The following is a 19329-nucleotide window of genomic DNA, read 5'->3' on the forward strand; positions in this document are numbered from 1 at the left end:
AGAATTTCCGGCGGCAGCGGAGCAATCCTGGAAATTAAACGCCGTCAATATAGACTAAGGAAATGGTAACAAACAGGAGACAGGAAAGATTAATTTTAGAGATCAATGTTATTTGGATAAATCAATACCTGAGCAGCCTAAAGCTTTTTGAGTCCGCTTCACAGAATAAAATGCACATAAAGCTATAGTAACAATTTTAAAAAAAGCTGTGTAACATGATGCAAAACAAATAATACATTTGAAAAAAAATATCCACAAATAAGGCGTGTACACTGTTGGAGCTTCCTGCTCTCACGCACAAAACTGCTTTTGGACATTTTATCTCAATATGCAGATAGCTATATGAACTAACATGACTGTATGTGACTTCTGTTGGGTTTCGCACTGAGAACACTTTTTTAGTTGTCACCAACTGCTCTGTGATACTTCACATTTACAGTACAGTTTCAGCTCCTCATAACTGTTTAATAAGTCTCTGTTCAAAGTCAGATAGTTGGGTCATGTAGTCTGCAGGATACTTTGCCGGTAATGTTCAGTATATTGCACTGGAAGTCTTTATCTCCCCAGCAGATGGATTGTGCAGAAACAGTCCTTTAACTCTGGAGCTTCCAGAGGATGATCTGTCTGTCCTCCCCGCCTGTGATCACTGTGGAGCACAGCTCACTCATCCACAGGGCTGTGACAGCACCTGTGCAAAGACACCATTTTTACAATGAACATATTATGCATCATACAAATCTATTTATTTTTGAAAGAACAGTAGACTCAAGTACAGAAAAACCCTACTTTTTGTACTTTATCATATTGCAATGATCTTTATTTAAAGCTGCTATGTACATGTAGCATTAGCACCTAGAGAAATTGGAACAACAGTACACAGTACACGGGCTGCAATATTATTGTTACTCAATATAAGCAAACAAAGCAATCACATAGATGGGCGTTTAACCAGGTGGGCTGTAGAATGTGGGTAGACGAGCTGTACTGTACCTGAGTGTGCAGGGATCCGCTGGGTGACTGTGTTGCTGAGCAGGTCCCACAGCAGGAGGTCGCCAGACTGTCCCCCACACAGCACTGAGCTCCCGTCCCAGCAGAAACACCTGGACCCACACACGTCAAATCCTTTTGACTTACAGCATATGTAGAGAATATTTGACCTAAATACCTATTTCAGTACAGTACTTATCCCTCACATGTACAATGTAGGGCAAAGATTTATAACATGAATTCTCAATTGCATACGAGTCTCGGGCTTCGTAAGGAGCTTCAAATACTGTGACCTCTTGCTTTGGGTGAAATGCTGCCTTTCCTGTTGTGCAGATGGTGTGATCTTACCTCTGCTCCTCCTCAGCTTTCACAGATGAGATCACCATTCCCGTCTGGACATCAAGAACCTTCATACAGGAGTCAGCACCAACACTGAGGACGTGTCGGCTATCTGTGGATGTTCAAATCTCAGTCATTACTTTAGCCATGGTTTCTGGGTGACTCCCGTGTTTACGGTCAGTTGTTGGCTTGATTTGGGGAGGGATCAGAGTCCATCTTTGCTCTTTCAAAAACAGGATTAATTTGTTTGCTTGCTCAGGTCTTTAAAATGCACTCTCAGAGCCACAGATCATTGTCATGGTGATGTCATTTCACAAGTTTAGATTTGGTGCTGGCCATTTCAATGCAGTGTGTTGAAGTTAGTTGGTTGGTGCAAAACAATAAGGTGCTTAAAGAGCCAATTTCTGTGCTCTGTACGGACTGTTGAAGGCAAAATGTATATTGCACCATCTGAAAGGCAGTCTCTAGGACTTGGGCTCTGATAAACAAATCAAGAAGCCCCCTTACCTCTGGCACTTTTTGTGAGGGCAGATGGTGTGCACTGAATTACACGTTCAACCTACCGGTTTGACATTAGGTTGGACTCTGTAAAGCTTTTCCTGAACTTTAAACTGTGTGCCACTTAATGCCGACCAGTACTAAAAGTGTCCTACTGGCTGCCGGTTTGACACATACCAGGACTAAAGGCCATGTGGTGGATGGTTCCGGTGTGGCAGTGGACCTGCTGCAGGGTTCCATAGCTGCTGGTGTCCCAGATGGTGACGGTCCCATCTTTACAGCCAGACACCAGCAGAGTCCCCGCTGGATTCAGACCAATGGTGTTCACCTGTTCACGAGTGTACGAGAGGTGAGGGAACACAGGTTTGTATGTTTGGAGTGCTGCTGCTATTCAGTGTTTGACAAACATGTTTATCTTTTTAAAGGTAATTTAGTGTTTAGGAGGATTAAACCCTTTGAAGTGTATTTGTTAGAAACATGCACACCATTACTATTATTCAACACTACATGCACACAGTCTTATCAACTACACGGAATATGAGAAAATAAACATTTCCCACCCTAATAAAAAAAAGATATCCTCAGTTTTTTTAAATTTAAGACATTTTTTTTATTTAAACATGCATCCTGCCGGCCTGTACTCAGACCCAACCACGTTCCATTACCTCTGTATGAGTGAAGTCAATTAAACATAAACTGTACACGCTTTAAATAGAGAGTTAGCCTCCTCACTCACCCCAGCATCATGTTCCAACTCAGCCAGTAACTGAAACTGGGATCTCTTGTGACTGGATGAGCTGTCAGAAGCGCACTGCCACACCTGGGATATAGATAACAATATCATCTGCAACGCTCACCTCTCAATAAGACACCAACACCCCCGATAAAACAAATAAAAACTAATGCATGCACCACATCTGTCAGCAACAATCATGTCATGTTGTGCTATGAGGATTTTTCACAGACACTGACATAAATTCATGGCTTATTAAAGTACTAGTTTTTACCTTGACGGTGGAATCCCAGGACGCTGTGTACAGCCGGTCATCAAACCAACACATTTCACTGACGGCATCATCATGCCCCATCAGTGTGTCCTGCCGTCTGCCATATGGGATGGAGTAGAAATAGCTAAGAGAAATAAGAGAAACATGTGGGTCAGTGTGAAGTCGTGAAGATCATTTGGATAATCACATGTCCGTGTATATACTATACATACACATTGTTGTCCCAGGAAGAACACACCACTGTTTTACCATTTGCCAGCATCAAACATGACGATAACGCCTGAAAAATAGCCAAGTGGTTTATTGTTTAGAGAGAGTTGGAAAGGATTAGAGAGATGGTGAAGTGTAAAGTAAATACAGCTGCATACCATGTTAGAGAAGGACATGCTTCTCTGGAAGTCCTTTAACTCTTTGGAAAACATTTTAAGTGTTGAGTCTGGAATAAAGATTGATACGGCTGAATGATACAGAAATGAGAGAACACCACCACAGTGAAGGAACTAATCAATGCTTTAAGAACCAATCTGCAATTTGGTCACCCTTTCAACTCGTAAAATTGTACACCTTACTGCTTCTGACAGGAAACTGATTTCTTATTCCTGTGTGAGATTCTTATGGCGATGACATCACTTTGCACCATTATAGTAATAGAGGAACCCCAGAGGGCCACTAGAGGCAGAAGTGGCAATGTTGAGCACATAAAATGACATCACACAAATGAAATGCATTATGAAACAGGCCTGACTATAAAAAGGTGCTCAACACACACTGCTCTGTGATATACTTTTGCTACTTGATGATAATAATGACAGACATATCATTATACAAAATAGCAACAAATATTGTTTTTGGGTGAAATCTGTAACCATAATAGATCAGAATATCTCAGGTAACACTATACCCGCAGTTCCTTAACAGAGTCAGTGCCTGTCTTTTGATCATTTTTTGCACCTCTAGTTGATATTTGTCTCAGATTTGAGACGTACAGATATTTTCCAGACCTTGGGATGTGGAGAAAATGGCTGCCCCATCTCGAGTCACAGCGATGCCCGTCACAGCCCTGCACATTCAACAGAGAGACTTGGTTACACAATTAATATGTTCATGGCATGTATTACCTAACTGGGATATTTCTGGGATTGGTGGGGATTTGTTATAGACAAAATACACACGCCGACACACTGGTAAGAGCAAATTACGTTTAACCATGTATCCAGCTAATTTAAATAGCTCACGTCACTGTATTGTGTGAACAGTTAACTTTATTTAAATATATATGGCGTTTTCTTTTGCGGGCGTGCAAATTTCCCACCAGAACAAGTTCGTTCCAGAGACCATTTTGTAGAGCCACCGTCGCTGCATCCGCAATTTAGCGCCGCTCATGAGGATTAAAGAATGAAGATTAACAAAATTAAACAACCCAGAGTGTTTCCCTTTCTCCTATCACAGAATGTACAGTGTGTGATAGATAAGCATTTTGAGACTACACAAAAACACTCTACAGTGCTCTACAGATTCTTTTTTTTTTTTCATTTTGCTAAAGTTTTTAAAGCACCACCTGTCCTCTAGAAGTGTCATTACAATACATTTGAATAAGTTACTATTTTCTTTTCTTTTCTGCAGCTGCCTGCTGCCTTCTAGCTTTGCATGCACTTCCTCAAATTGGAACCGGAGCTTTCATTTCAGTTATGTGTGGACCAGCAACACAATTCTATTTGTACTTTGACATTACTGTAACCGCCTGGACGCCTCCCGACTTACTCTTTATGGATCTTGTGGCTGGAGATTGGTTTCAGATTTCCCATGTTTGCCCAGGCTAACTTCCTGCTCTCCTCGGTCAGGTCTTCAAAGGAGGAGTCCTCACTCTGAGAGGCTGCAAAAAGAACATACGTATAACTGCAGTAGGGACAGATTGTGGTGGATGCTGCTTATGCCAATGCACTATTATTCATTCATCACTATAAATTAAATAAATCAGCAGTTATGAGCATATTATTACATTATTTATAACTATTTTTTTAAGATTATTTTTTGGGCTTTTCCACCTTTAATTGACAGGACAGCTAAGTGAGAAAGGGGAGAGAGAGGGGGAAGACAGGCAGGAAATCGTCACAGGTCGGACTCGAACCCTGGACCTCTGCGTCGAGGCATAAACTTCCAATTATATGTGCGCCTGCTCTACCCACTGAGCCAACATGAATATTTTTATTAGTAAAGAGAAGTCAGTTGAAATAAACCTCCGTTTGCACACACTTTAATGCATGTCATGATTGGTCACACTTTTGTCTATACATTAAGCCCCTTCACGGATTGCATGGTGATACAACCAGCTTCTGAAGAAGAGGATCATGCTACTGTAACGGGGATGAGTCACTGAAATACAAATTGCCTCCCAAACTGCACAAAGCAACTGCTGCATGCATAGAACACTCAGACCACCGGTCTTCTCCACTTAGAGCTACAAATTATCATCGGCCCCATTGGTCAACATGACTGTGAACTTTACCAATACGATAACATGCCCTTAAACTTTGAAAGAGGCACCTCGCTCACAAGTTGCTTAGATATTTTTTTATTTTTTTTATTTAACCATTTGTGTTTCTGCAATTCTACCTGGAGACAGTTCACTGACTGGTGAGTTGCTGCTGGGGCTTCGAGTTATGTTGTGAAACCTCGGTGTGATCCTCTGAGGGTGAGGGATTGTGAACAGCTGTTTCGGCGTCTGGCCGAACTCCAGGATCTGTGTCAGCATGGCGATTCTCTGGTCAGGGTCCTCGATGCTTCTCAGGGAAACGGAAAGTTAGTTCCACGATGTAATGTAAAATGCCTCAATCAATATTTTGTGAGTGATTTTCTTCGATACCTATCGCAGTCGATGCCTCCTTCATAGGTCAGTGGGTGAAACACTGAAAGACAATGGGATAAATATGAGTCTTTGTCCAGTTTCGATCGGCTTGATGTTGAAAAAGAAAAAAAAAAAGCTGCTGGTTATTTTACCATTATGGGCTGCGACAGCTTCACTGCCTCTCTGTTTGAAGCCAAACACCAGATCAATCCACTCATGAAGGTTCTCCGACACATACTGACTCTCCAGTGCTGTCTTGTGCTTTTGAAGAAAGTCCCTGGTATCTGGAGTCATGACAAACAGGACACAGTAAATGTGAAGCAGCACACGGACTAAAAGTAATAGTAATATTGTTAAAAACAGCACAGGGAGTGTAGAGTCTGACATTGTGTTGTCAGGTGGATGTTGGCGTGGGGATGAGGGAGGCTAGGACACCTGGGTCCAACAAAGTTTACATGTATACCATGGTCAGATGGGAGGACGTTACCTGAGGCCCACGCTGGGAGAACAACATCCCCGACTAAGCTTCCGTTCTGCCTTCTGCCCAAACCAAGACTCCGTTTGTTTTCCAGGAAGCTACAGTCATCCCCATAAAACTCTGGAATCAACTGCATTAATCGGAAAGACATACAGACAAGGAGGCGTTAAACACATTCTTCTACAGAAACCTTATCAAGACTGCACAGCATGTGCATGTTCTTGCACATCAAAAAGCGCTGCGCTGTACAAGCAGATCTATAATGCCCAGTTATGGTTGGAGTATCTGGTCTCTGCATTAAGATTCTCAACCCCCCCCTCCCATTGAGATCATTTTGTTTGGCATTTTAGGCCTTTATTTGTGACAGGACAGCTTATACATGAAAGCGGAAAGAGAAGGGGGAATGACATGCAGCGAAGGAATCGAACCCGCGGCCACTGCGTCGAAGACTGAGCCTCTGCATATGGGCCCGCGCTCTACTAGGTGAGCTACTCAGGCGCCTGAACAACAAATAACTATTAAACAGTAAAAATTAAAATGGCAAGCACGGATATATGAATGATTTCACACCTATTACCATAATCATTTTGGTGAACAGAACAACTCGGATTTGAAAGTTTTTGGTGAATACGGCAGGGGTTTCTAACTGACATAATATACAGTAGAGTCGTATTTTACCTCTTTGAAGTCAGTTGCCCCCTCCAAGCAGTTTTTCCATGTATCACAAATGCTGTAAGAAATCAATGCAGGTCAGTAAATACCAACATGCAAAATCATACTTTCTTTAAAGCTACGGCGCGTAGTTTCTGTCTCCCGGATAAGGAATTCTAAGTAATGACAACAACACTGTCGGTGCATCCCCATGATACAAGCCTTACGTGATCGCGCACGCGCACCCACCCCCACCCCTCCTCCACGCAGTTGCTTGTAGCCAAGGAGGACACGGAGGATTAAAAAAAAACATGATGGACTCTTCAGAAGAGGTAAATATCTTCACTCGAGCTTCTACACGGGAAAGTCACCGGATGACACAATCTTCTGAACGTAGCCATACTGAGAAATACAGAGAGAGTTGTGTGGAGCTGAAATATAACACTTTTTCATGTATTGCAATTTGATCCCCCCCACCCCCATAATATTCATAAATATATACATTCATGTGTAAAAAGCAATCATCTAATTGTACAGTGTGAAGAAATATCTTAATCGTTTATTTTTTTCAGTGTTAAGTTATTCCAAATCTTCAGTCACCATTTCAACACCAATACAGAGTAAAAATTGGCGCTGCATCAGTAATTTGTGACTGTGATGATATCCTTCATTTCATGGTTTATCAAATTTGAAGTAGAAATAATGTACCTATTAAACATGCGATCTGCATGGTCATAGCGGCCGTTCTGGAGACACAGCATGTGCTCTGGAGCTGCAGGGGGAGAAGACGGGAAGCAATTAACAAAATATTAGCTTTGTCTTTCAGTACTTTAACACCCAGAATACAAATGCACCTCTTATTTGTAATCAGTCTTTAGATTGCTGTTGTATAACATGCTAACAGCTGTTGTGAAAGGCGCTCCATAGAGATTAAAAAAGAAACCAAGAAAGAGGCTATTTGATTTATCATTTTTATGTGTTTGTTTGCTCGTTTGTAGATAGACTGACGTTGACAATGCAGCTGCAAGATCAATTAGAATACCTATAGTATTACATCTAAAACATGTTCCGATTGTAGTTTTTGAAGGCAAGTTTTGGAGGTACAACGGGAAAAAAATTGAGTTTAACGTGTTAGTGAACAGTGACAGTATTCTTACAGTGCAGACAAGCACGCAGACAAAGACAGACGCAGTGGTTGAGCAGAGGTCGACCGTGCATAAACACACTGAGTGTATGCTGTGTGCACTCTGCTTCCATACATGCTGTAGCTTTAATGATGAAGCGTGTGACATACCGACTCTGACCAGGTAGAAGAGGACGTAGCCTGGTGATGAGTAGTGACTGCCATACAGGAAGCGAGGTTCAGGCATGCCTCTGTAGCGAGCCTGTGAACATGACAACTCTGTGTTTACTGATACTCGCAGTACAGAAACAATATCTGGCAAACATCCAGTTTTTGCCCAACAGCAAGTTAAATAAAATCCATAGACGTAGTCAGTGGGTTATACTGTATATCTAAAAGAAAACACAAACGCGGAGTCTCACCAGCAGTCGGTCTAGCCGCTCTTTGTTTAGGGCTCCCACAGGTTTGCTCAGGTCCCTGAATGTGGCAGCGTTTGTCATATCTGGGAAATGGAGGGCGACGTCCTAACAATTAGCTACTGATGCACGTTTAATATGGCCGATTATAGCCCAATGTCAGTATCATCACCGTTACAAGATGACTGGATCGTAAGAACAGTAAATGCATCCCAGAAGCTGGATGTGTAGTGACCATGATCACCTGGGCCTCTGCAGCTAACATGTTATGTAAATTAATCTGTGCGTTTTTTTCTTCTTCTGTTGACCCACCCAACTGTGCGCTGGTGTAGTCAGCGATGACCCAGGGGAAGACGGGATACTGGGAGAGGTCGTTGCAGCTGCGGTCAGCCAGGTTGTTGAGGTGAAGGAGATACTGGTAGTTGCTCAGATGGCCGCGCTGCCACTGCAGCATGTAACTCTCTGCTGTGTGCTCCATCATGTGGTTCTCTGTGTAAGGAGGAAGAAAACAGCAGGGTTAAGTCAGTCATGTGTTACGGGGTCTCACCAATAAGGGTTGACGCCAATATTTCGGATCAACGCAGACAGCTCATACTCATGTAGGCCATCAAGGTAGAGTAAACCCCCCCCCCTTTGAAAGCCTGCATACATCATTGTGTGTATATTCGCATCATGCTGGGAGAGTTTCTAGAGACCTTTTCAAGGCCAGTAGGTTTGAAATGAAAGACAGATACCGTCAATAAAAAACTACTTTGTATCATCCGACTCAAAAGTAGGAAAAGCAGCACACAGAGACAAACATACATCCATAAGACTTACTCTTATATATACTCAGACAATACATATTGTATATATACACACACAATACTCTTGTACACAAGATTGTTTAGGAACTCAAGACACCCTGTAACAGATTCACTACTGGCTTTGAGCTTTCTCACCCAAGAAACTGGCGATGTAGTAGTAGATTTCATCTCTGTCGGCCGTGTTGTAAAACTTCAGGTAGATATCTGAGCAGAAATCATTCTCAGTACAGAACACCTCAAGACCCTGGGTGAGGAGAGACATGCACACAAACATGGGGATTTGAAACGATTAGAGCCATATTGACTACATTATTTATTTGCGTACTCCGGCTAGCTGTGCTCACCAGTGGTCTTAGTCCATGCCGTCTTTTGTAGATTCTCCTGACTCTGTGGAGTTTGATTTGAATCACCTGTTCCTGAAATGACAAGTCGTATAAACACAATATCATTACCTCAGCTCAATAACGGAACTCAGCTTGTCCCCTCAGATGTCGCGGCTCACCGGATATCCATTGAGAGGCTGGAAGTAGAGGCTTTCATCCGTTATGCAGACGTGGCCTGGATTGCACACCAGAGGCATGACCATCTCCACTGCACACTCCATGTGAGGCATCTCAGCGACACTCTGAAAGCTTTATATCAGATTCCAAACATTGTCTTATCCAGCTGCATACTCAGAAGTTATTAATACTGCAATACTCAACGCTTTAATCTGCACTTTTCATTAAAAATTGCAATCTTACAAACAGTTAAATGTGATTCAAAGTGCTCAAGTCAACATACCAGTTTTTGTCAAAAGATGACCTCGCCAGTCGTGATTGTAAATTTGCTGCAATCTAGAATTGCACAAGAATGGTATGTTTGACCACTGATGATCATATGATGATTACCAACACTCAACAATTAAAACAATAATCATGCACTTGGACGAAGTAAGATTATGTGGAATAAAGTACAAGAAGCAAAACGGATCATTCATGCCGATGATTTTTGTCATTTCATCATCTTTCAGGCTTTAGAGGCCCACTGTGTGCTTTAACTTTAAGCACTGATTAACTCACCATAGCAGTCTGGTCTCCAAGCTTTTCCAGACAGGACGCCCTGTGGAGCTGCAAAATTCACCACAGTCTAAATGAGCAGAGCGACACCAACACATACCGGAGCAGTAAATCAAATGCAGCAAAATGTCATGTTTTCCTGAGTCAAGAACAATCCAACAGCTCCGTACACACACTACACACACACACACACACACACACACACACACACACACACACACACACTAAATGTACCTCCCAATCTTGGAGCCTCTATTGTTTGGGAGTAGCTACGCACCTGGAGTAATGTTTGAACGACATCTTCGGTTTTACTCCAACCTTCCAACTGAAATGTCAGCTTCTTTGTCCCCTGTCAAAGTGATGAGAGACGTTTCAGTGTTTCATTTGAATACATGAGCAAATCTTGGAGCACAACTTCTCTGCACAACTTCTTCCGCACTCATCGTTTGGTGAAATGCTTCTGTGGGTCTTCAACCATTTTTTACGACATCTTAACGTTGACATAATTATGTCATCGCTAAAATGGTGCTGTTTTAGTGTGAGAATTTGCATCTCCAATGGCTCAAATTCACATTCTATCTGCGGCTGTGATAACTCAAGTGTGACTGATTGTATTTCACACTATTTTAACTCAACAGGACCTTTAAGTGTGATTTATGCTTCTGCGTAAAATCTCTGCCAGGGCTACGTACATGAGACGCAAGACCCTACGCCGTAGCCTGACGTGCACCTCTGGAAAGATGTAACTACACGTCGCGGCGTTGCATCCCCCCGACTCATTTCCTGGTTCTCCTTCTCCATAAACTACGTGAAATCAAGGAGAGGGTTAACTTTTCCTGCTCCAGATTTCCGACCATGGTCAGAAAAAACAGGAGAGACACTTTGTTTCTCTCACTATGACTCTAGAGTCGCTACTCGCTCCGAAGCTAATCGCCGTCACTCTCTCACTCACTCTACCACACACTCCCCACGCACACACACATGCCGGCCCTGCTGAGATCAACGCACACACCAATGCACAAGTACTAACTTCAGGCCATTTAGGTAGGCTACGGCGAAAGCTCTGCGTAGAGCCTCCGCAGAAGCATAAATCAAGCTCTACCCTCCTCATGTTATCAAGCAGAGGAAATTTAAAACAGACTACTACATCATAAATGACAGATTGGCATGAATGGATTTTAATTCTACAAACAGACAGACACATGAAGAGCACAGTCAAGTCTATGCCAACAGCTCCAGGCATATAACCATCAGAGGAGAAGCCCTGTTGAGTTTCAGTTGACTCACCCTTTCATTTCTGTAAGGCGCTATGACATTGCTCTCTTTGATGTAAATAACCTGGAATTAAAGTGAGAATGACATTTGTGTTTTTAAAAGCTGTCATGACAAAATATACATGAACAATTAAAGATAAGAAATCTGGATAAATCAAAAGACAAATGAAGCAGCAAACTATTAACATTTATTACAGTGCAACAAGCCATGAGGACTGATGCACCTTTGAAGATCAATATTTCACATAAACGGTATCTATATTTTAAAGATGACTCACCTGTACACATAAAATAGAGATGACAGATGGCCTATGAGGAAAAAACAAACGAGTTAAAACACCAAAAAACTGTAGACCACTGTAGTTCATTTCTATAGTTAATTTCTTTACTTACATTACTTATTTCTTTTTTTTTCTTTTTTTTTAAAAAGGGAAACCAAAACTAAATCCAAAATGAAAACACTGAAATCAAGTGACAATTGAATTTTGGGATTTTGCTTATCAACATTGAATAACAAACATCAAATGCGTTCCAAACTAAACCATCTGGGTATGTCTTCCACGATACAGTCCCAGGGGTCGCTTCAATGTGTAAGGATCACATCAGATACAATATGCTCAATTATTTGTGGATGTTGGATTCAACATTGGTTTCCAAGCATAGTAAACCTTTGCACGGCATTTTGAAGTTACCAAACCAGTTTGACAAACAATAAGAATAAACAGGAGAAGACATGAAACCACGCTCACTCATTGAAAGGGTTGTTCTCGCTCTCCACAAACTCAATCTTCTTACAGTCTCGAAGAGGAATCTGCAGAAACGGCAACAAATAATGATGCACCATCATTTACAACAACCATGGTTACTGCATCTAGTGTGAAACAGGCACACAATGCAAAACAGGGATGTTATATGAATACAGTTTGAAATTCAGTATGCTTTACTTTTTTCAAACTGCATATATACTGTCAGTTCTTATATCTTCAGCTTTCCATATAACATTACCATCATAATTCCTATGTGAAGGTTTTCGTATTAATATTTCCAATTTATAGCAACTTAATATTTTTTTGTTTGGTCAAAAAAAAAAAATGTATCTGGTAGTAAGAGTTAAAAGACATATTATACATAAAATCGTATTAAAACAAACCTTTAAAATTGGCTCTGAAAGATCCTCTGGATCAAATATGGCAGATCTGGAACAGACCTTAAATGAGCCTCTGACTTTTCTGGAAGGAAAAATAGCTCATGTTAGCACTGTTAACCACTAGCCCCCACCAAAAGACACCGATATCACTGTAAACTTCATATCACCTGTCATCTTTACACATAAATCTGTCCCTTATCCTTATTGGACACACATTCCGCCCCCTTTGATAGGACAATAAAACTAAATTGTCTGAATAATGTTGTTCTGAGAGGCTTGTGATTTTTTTGTTTTGTTTGCTCAAGTCTTTATAACAGGATAAGATGGTGTTTGAACAGCTGCTCCTTACAAGCTAAAGGCAGTGACACACCAACTCGATAATTGGCTGTCGGACAGTCTGGCGAGGTCAGTGACTCAAGTCTGTTCGGTGTGTTCCGTGCCGTCGTCCGTCTGAGGAGCTGTCGGCCTTCATTTTGGCCGACCTGACATGATGCGTCGGAGGGCGGGCAGTCGGAAGACAGATTCAGCAACTGCATGGTCTATTTCTCGCTTAAAATGTTTTCAGAAACACGTTTCGGTGAACTATTTTAGTAAAATATAAGATCGTATTCTCAACAAGCCGCCATGACAGTCTGACTTTGAATTTCCAGAGAAACCAGACCCATGTGACGCGTTCGTCCAATCAGCTGCCGGTTTTCATTTTTTGGGCAACAATACAGATTAGCGCCGCCTGCTAATGCTGCAGCCACACCACCGCCGCTCCGTGGATTGTTATTGGGATGATTATCACAGAAGCCTGTATGAATACACTCACCAGACAGCAGCTAGCAGCTAATGGCTAACGGCTATCTGGCTGTACACACTCACCGGAGGGCAGCTAGCAGCTAACAGCTACTACCGCACTACTGTTTTTTTAGGGGGGAATAAACTTCAAGACGTGACATGACCTGTCCTTTGGAGGACATATCCACACCGCCGCTCCGTGGATTGTTATTGGGATGATTATCACAGAAGCCTGTCTGAATACACTCACCGGACGGCAGCTAGCAGCTAACAGCTAACGGCTATCAGCTAGCAGGGCAAGCTAGCTACCGGTAGGATCGAGACAGGGACCAGGGTAGGTGAATTTAAACAATGTCTGAGTTGAAAACACATCTTGACACGTAAGGGCCCTGTTCATGTGGCACAGACATATTAATTGCATTTTGTGTCTGTTGCTTGCCCCGACCACTGCCGTTTTAGCTCAGGGGACGCTTGTAGTACGTAGCTGCAGCTTCTCCGTGTTACCTGCACTGATTCAGGTCGGGGTTTTTTCTATCGAAAGTACTCGCGTAGCTATAGCGATCAAGATTAACATAAAAATTGGCCGGAATTCTCCTTTAAACTCCGTCCGCTACAGAACAACAACCAGAACCTCTGAGCTAGCAAGCTACACGCTGACAATGGCAGGTTTTGAAAAAAATTTGGTTCGTGCAACAAAGCAGGCCTGCTTGGTTCTTTCGGGAGAGGATTATAAAGATTTACAAAGAATATGTTTACATTTACTTTCTAACTGGGATGTTTTGTGACCGACTGGTGGGGATTTGTTATGGACAAAGTACAAACAGCCATATAAGAGCAAATGAGGTTTAACCATGTATCCAGCTAATTTAAATAGCTCACGTTACTGCATTGTGTAACAGTTAACTTCAGGTAATATTGTATGCGCGGTGCAAATGTTCCACCAAAACAAGTTCCTTCCCGAGACTATTCTGCAGAGCCACAGTTGCTGCGTCCGGAGCTTAGCGCCGCCCAAGACGATTGTGATTGGTTTAAAGAAATGTGATTGGTTTAAAGAAATGCAAACAACCCAGAGCGTTTTTTCTCCCATCCCAGAATGTGTGCGTGGAGGAGCCAGACCTTACTCCACAGCGCTGTGGAGATACAGTCAGGTCCATAAATATTGGGACATCGACACAATTCTAATCTTTTTGGCTCTATACACCACCACAATGGAGTTGAAATGAAACGAACAAGATGTGCTTTAACTGCAGACTTTCAGCTTTAATTTGAGGGTATTTACATCCAAATCAGGTGAACGGTGTAGGAATTACAACAGTTTGTATATGTGCCTCCCACTTTTTAAGGGACCAAAAGTAATGGGACAATTGGCTGCTCAGCTGTTCCATGGCCAGGTGTGTGTTATTCCCTCATTATCCCATTTACAAGGAGCAGATAAAAGGTCCAGAGTTCATTTCAAGTGTGCTATTTGCATTTGGAATCTGTTGCTGTCAACTCTCAATATGATGATCCAAAAAGCTGTCACTATCAGTGAAGCAAGCCATCATTAGGCTGAAAAATCTAAACAAACCCATCAGAGAGATAGCAAAAACATTAGGTGTGGCCAAATCAACTGTTTGGAACATTCTTAAAAAGAAAGAATGCACCGGTGAGCTCAGCAACACCAAAAGACCCGGAAGACCACGGAAAACAACTGTGGTGGATGACCGAAGAATACTTTCCTGGTGAAGAAAAACACCCTTCACAACAGTTGGCCAGATCAAGAACACTCTCCAGGAGGTAGGTGTATGTGTGTCAAAGTCAACAATCAAGAGAAGACTTCACCAGAGTGAATACAGAGGGTTCACTACAAGATGTAAACCATTGGTGAGCCTCAAAAACAGGAAGGCCAGATTAGAGTTTGCCAAACAACATCTAAAAAAGCCTTCACATTTCTGGAACAACATCCTATGGACAGATGAGACAAAGATCAACTTGTACCAGAGTGATGGGAAGAGAAGAGTATGGAGAAGGAAAGGAACTGCTCATGATCCAAAGCATACCACCTCATCAGTGAAGTATGGTGGTGGTAGTGTCATGGCGTGGGCATGTATGGCTGCCAATGGAACTGGTTCTCTTGTATTTATTGATGATGTGACTGCTGACAAAAGCAGCAGGATGAATTCTGAAGTGTTTCGGGCAATATTATCTGCTCATATTCAGCCAAATGCTTCAGAACTCATTGGACGGCACTTCACAGTGCAGATGGACAATGACCAAGCATACTGCGAAAAGCAACCAAAGAGTTTTTTTAAGGGAAAGAAGTGGAATGTTATGCAATGGCCAAGTCAATCACCTGACCTGAATCCGATTGAGCATGCATTTCACTTGCTGAAGACAAAACTGAAGGGAAAATGCCCCAAGAACAAGCAGGAACTGAAGACAGTTGCAGTAGAGGCCTGGCAGAGCATCACCAGGGATGAAACCCAGCGTCTGGTGATGTCTATGCCTTCCAGACTTCAGGCTGGAATTGATTGCAAAGGATTTGCAACCAAGTATTAAAAAGTGAAAGTTTGATTTATGATCGTTAATCTGTCCCATTACTTTTGGTCCCTTAAAAAGTGGGAGGCACATATACAAACTGTTGTAATTCCTACACCGTTCACCTGATTTGGATGTAAATACCCTCAAATTAAAGCTGAAAGTCTGCAGTTAAAGCACATCTTGTTCGTTTCATTTCAACTCCATTGTGGTGGTGTATAGAGCCAAAAAGATTAGAATTGTGTCGATGTCCCAATATTTATGGACCCGACTGTAGGTCTGGCAATGCGAGACTAGTCACATATAGTCATACTGTATGTATGTCACATATAGTGAAGTGAATGATGTTACTAGTTGTAGATGAAGCATTGTCGTTGACAATCTAAATTACCTCTCCTTTTTTGAACTGGTGGTCATGTGGTAAGCAGTGTGCTGTTCAAAATAATATTCCTCCAAATCCAGCAACAGGAGAGAAAATCTAGGGGGAAACAACAATAGAGGAGAGTGAGATAACATAATCCTACTGTAAAATGGGAGCTGCAGTGTGTTGAACATTGTGTAAACGACAGGGTCAACCCACAACTAATCTAAACAATGCCGGATCAGAACCTTCTGTCACTCCTAAACTGATTGGCAGGTCTTTGGATACAGGGGCGAACACCATACAAGGTTCCACGATCTTTATTGGTCATGTGCACAACAACAACACAAGTAGTCATTGGCAATGAACATCTTAGATCTCAGCCACCTCCAACAATGCTCACTAAATAACTCAAAGAAAAACACACAACCAGCGAAATCTGAATCTAAGACAAAAAAATAGTGCAAGTTCAGATATAGGACTAAATATAAACAATAAAACATGAATGAAGTAATATAGCCTAGTTATACATTTTAAAAAAGTGTAAATGAATGTGACTGAATTTGAAAGGAATGTGTATGTGTATATATATATATATATATATATATATAGCTGACCACGACTGAAGAAATTCATAGTCGGTTAACACTCATACTAATTGTCGACTAATAAAACATTAGCTGATTTAGACGACACGTCGGATAAAACCGAGTTTCTCCACAAAGAATCATGCAAAAGCCCCACTTTTTCTATATATATATATATAAATATTTCTCCTTCAAACCACATTACTGCACATAACAGTAATGTCCTTTTCAGTGTGTGACATGCTCACTTCCTTCCTTTACATAGCTGTATACATCTCTGGAACCAGCTTGGACCTTCTCAAGAATGGCATCATAAGCACATTGTAAACTTTTGCAAGTATATTTAGAGAATAACTTAATACATTGGGGCGGAGCAGTACAGGTGATGAGAAGCTTTTAAATTCTCTTTTTGAAGTTTGTCTTATACTCACATGGAGAACAACCTTTAAACCGGTGCTTTTAAACTGATGGTGAAACCCTTTGTATAGATATGACAAATGCATGTTTTAGTATGTCCTCCATTCTAGTTCATATTTTACAGAGGAACCTGTATTCACATGATGAATACTCGGTATGAAACGTTAATAAAATGTCCCAGTGAGGCATTTTTCTGCTTAGAAAAGGTCTATTGTGTGTATTATTTCATAAATTAGTGATGCATGGATCTGAAACGCCGGAGCAGAATCGCTGCCAATACTGACCATATTTACCAGATTGGGTATTGGCCATGATGTTACCACCACAATATGTCTGCTTCTCCCTCATAGCAATATGCAATATACCATAAGTAAAACACATTTTTGAAAAGCTTTAGGGAGCTTCTGATAGATGTTGTTCTGCCGGCGCTACGTTTCCAAAATCTCTACAACGAAGATGGGGAGAGCTACGTTAGCATGACCCCGAAGTCAGAATGGTCACAATTATGAGAATAAGACGCAGTTTGAAAAAAGGCCAGCATTTTTCTTTTTATGTGGTTTCTTTGAGTGTCATTATTGCAATATCATCACCATCAGTTCATTTCATTCAGGGGGCTCGGTTTCTTTTATCAGAGTTGAGGTACCAAAATCAGTATTAGTAGAGAAAGAGTGAGATTGAATCCTGTATCGTCATAGAGATAACATCCTACGCCGTGCTATGCCCTGCTACGCCATGAACTACGACAACTACTATTTCTAGTCACAGTTCCATTATCTTTATTGTGACTATAATTGCCCCTGTTCATCACACCCCCAACCGGCACCGGCAGACACCGCCTACCAAGAGCCTGGGTCTGTCCGAGCTTTCTCCCTAAAAGGGAGTTTTTCGTCGCCACTGTCGCACTAAATGCTTGCTCTTGAGGGGGGAATTACTGGAATTGTTGGGTCTTTGTAAAATATAGAGTGTGGTCTAGACCTACGTGAATAGTGTTGCTCTTGTCAGGTCACAAATAGCCTTGTGAGGATTTTCTTTAAAAAGGGAAACTACGCTTATTTTCAACATTCATACATGTTATTTTTATGGTGTAAGACAGTTCAAACACATGAACAACCCTACTCCAAACCCAAAAACTAGAGGGCTAAAACGCAAATGGGTGATGTCATCAAGTATAAAGCGTACATAAGTGTATAAGTGAACTGCTCCATAGACAATGCATTTGGAAAGATGTTATAGATGACACTGGGAGCACCCAGGGGAATGCTCGGGTGTAAAAAAAAAAATAAAAAAATCAAACAAACATTCTGTGAATCCACAAAATCACTCTCACATTCATCATCTATGGACCAGATCCAGACTTTATACTTGATGACATCACAAGTTTGAGACTTCTCTGGTTTCTGGCTTTGAGAGAGCGTAGCTCATGCACACATATTGCTTGAACTTTCCTAGGCCATGGAAATGCCATATTTGAATTCTTAATTTAGGTGGTGTTCCCCTTTAAGACTATAGAATTGAAATATCTAGGTATTAAATAGAGCAGACATTGGACATTTCATAACGGCTTTTTTTTAACGTTATCAATAATAAATTCCTGCTCCTCGCCGAGACCACTCTATGTGCCTTCATTAACAAGAGTGCATCCCACAGCTGACAGAGAAACTCTCATTAGCCGAGTGGGCCAGCCTGACGTTATAATGGCATTCATCCAGTCGAGAAAAAACACACCGCTGCTACTGCGGAGCTCGGACTAAACCCACAGAATGGCCTTCCCTATCTGAAATAATGTCATGTTAACAACAGGAGAAGCAGCACAAACCTTTCTTTAGTTAGTTCTTGCGTCTTTAAAAAGGCCATGACTGCACACCATCCTCTAAAGAACTGAACACCGAGCAACCGCCAGCCAGCCAGCCACAGTCTGTCTGTAAACACGGAAACTTGCTGCCTGGACCCCACGTGACTGACCCTGAGAAAAATGATCCCTTAACAAAGGAAAGGAGAGAGGTTTCACTCTGACTCTTTTTCGGGATACCAAAAC

At 41.7% G+C, this 19329-nt stretch overlaps 1 protein-coding gene across 4 annotated transcripts; it reads right to left on the reverse strand.

The window, feature by feature from the left end:
- Positions 1-89: 89 nt before the first annotated feature.
- Positions 90-19233, reverse strand: nsmaf (neutral sphingomyelinase (N-SMase) activation associated factor). Of its 4 annotated transcripts, none has more exons than XM_078280313.1 (31): positions 19111-19233; positions 16321-16407; positions 12633-12711; positions 12232-12293; positions 11761-11791; positions 11496-11546; positions 10486-10557; positions 10212-10259; positions 9934-9986; positions 9653-9782; positions 9495-9566; positions 9286-9394; positions 8657-8833; positions 8351-8430; positions 8100-8190; positions 7514-7577; positions 6833-6884; positions 6164-6284; positions 5829-5960; positions 5695-5737; positions 5445-5611; positions 4593-4704; positions 3833-3891; positions 3200-3267; positions 3044-3111; positions 2832-2955; positions 2561-2644; positions 2002-2152; positions 1336-1438; positions 991-1100; positions 90-688 (listed from the first exon to the last, which is right to left on the reverse strand). In XM_078280313.1, the coding sequence occupies exons 1-31, from the start codon at positions 19146-19148 to the stop codon at positions 594-596; spliced, it is 2733 nt and encodes a 910-aa protein (XP_078136439.1). In that variant the 5' UTR covers positions 19149-19233; the 3' UTR covers positions 90-593. The 4 variants fall into 4 exon arrangements, with proteins under 4 accessions (XP_078136439.1, XP_078136438.1, XP_078136440.1 ...); XM_078280312.1 differs by having other exon boundaries at positions 3818-3891; XM_078280314.1 differs by lacking the exon at positions 16321-16407 and having other exon boundaries at positions 3818-3891.
- Between the last annotated feature and the right edge of the window lie 96 nt (positions 19234-19329).

Source organism: Sander vitreus, chromosome 22 (genome assembly GCF_031162955.1).
Source record: "Sander vitreus isolate 19-12246 chromosome 22, sanVit1, whole genome shotgun sequence".
NCBI lineage: Eukaryota > Metazoa > Chordata > Actinopteri > Perciformes > Percidae > Sander > Sander vitreus.

What these genes read in the sequence shown, in the direction of transcription:
- nsmaf (XM_078280312.1), bottom strand. Translation starts at nt 19,148, where the DNA reads ATGGCCTTTTTAAAGACGCAAGAACTAACTAAAGAAAG. An exon ending in TTTCAGAGCCAATTTTAAAG is followed by an intron (nt 12,294 to 12,632) that starts GTTTGTTTTAAT and finishes CCGTTTCTGCAG; the next exon opens with ATTCCTCTTCGAGACTGTAA. An exon ending in GGAGGCATCGACTGCGATAG is followed by an intron (nt 5,612 to 5,694) that starts GTATCGAAGAAA and finishes TTCCCTGAGAAG; the next exon opens with CATCGAGGACCCTGACCAGA.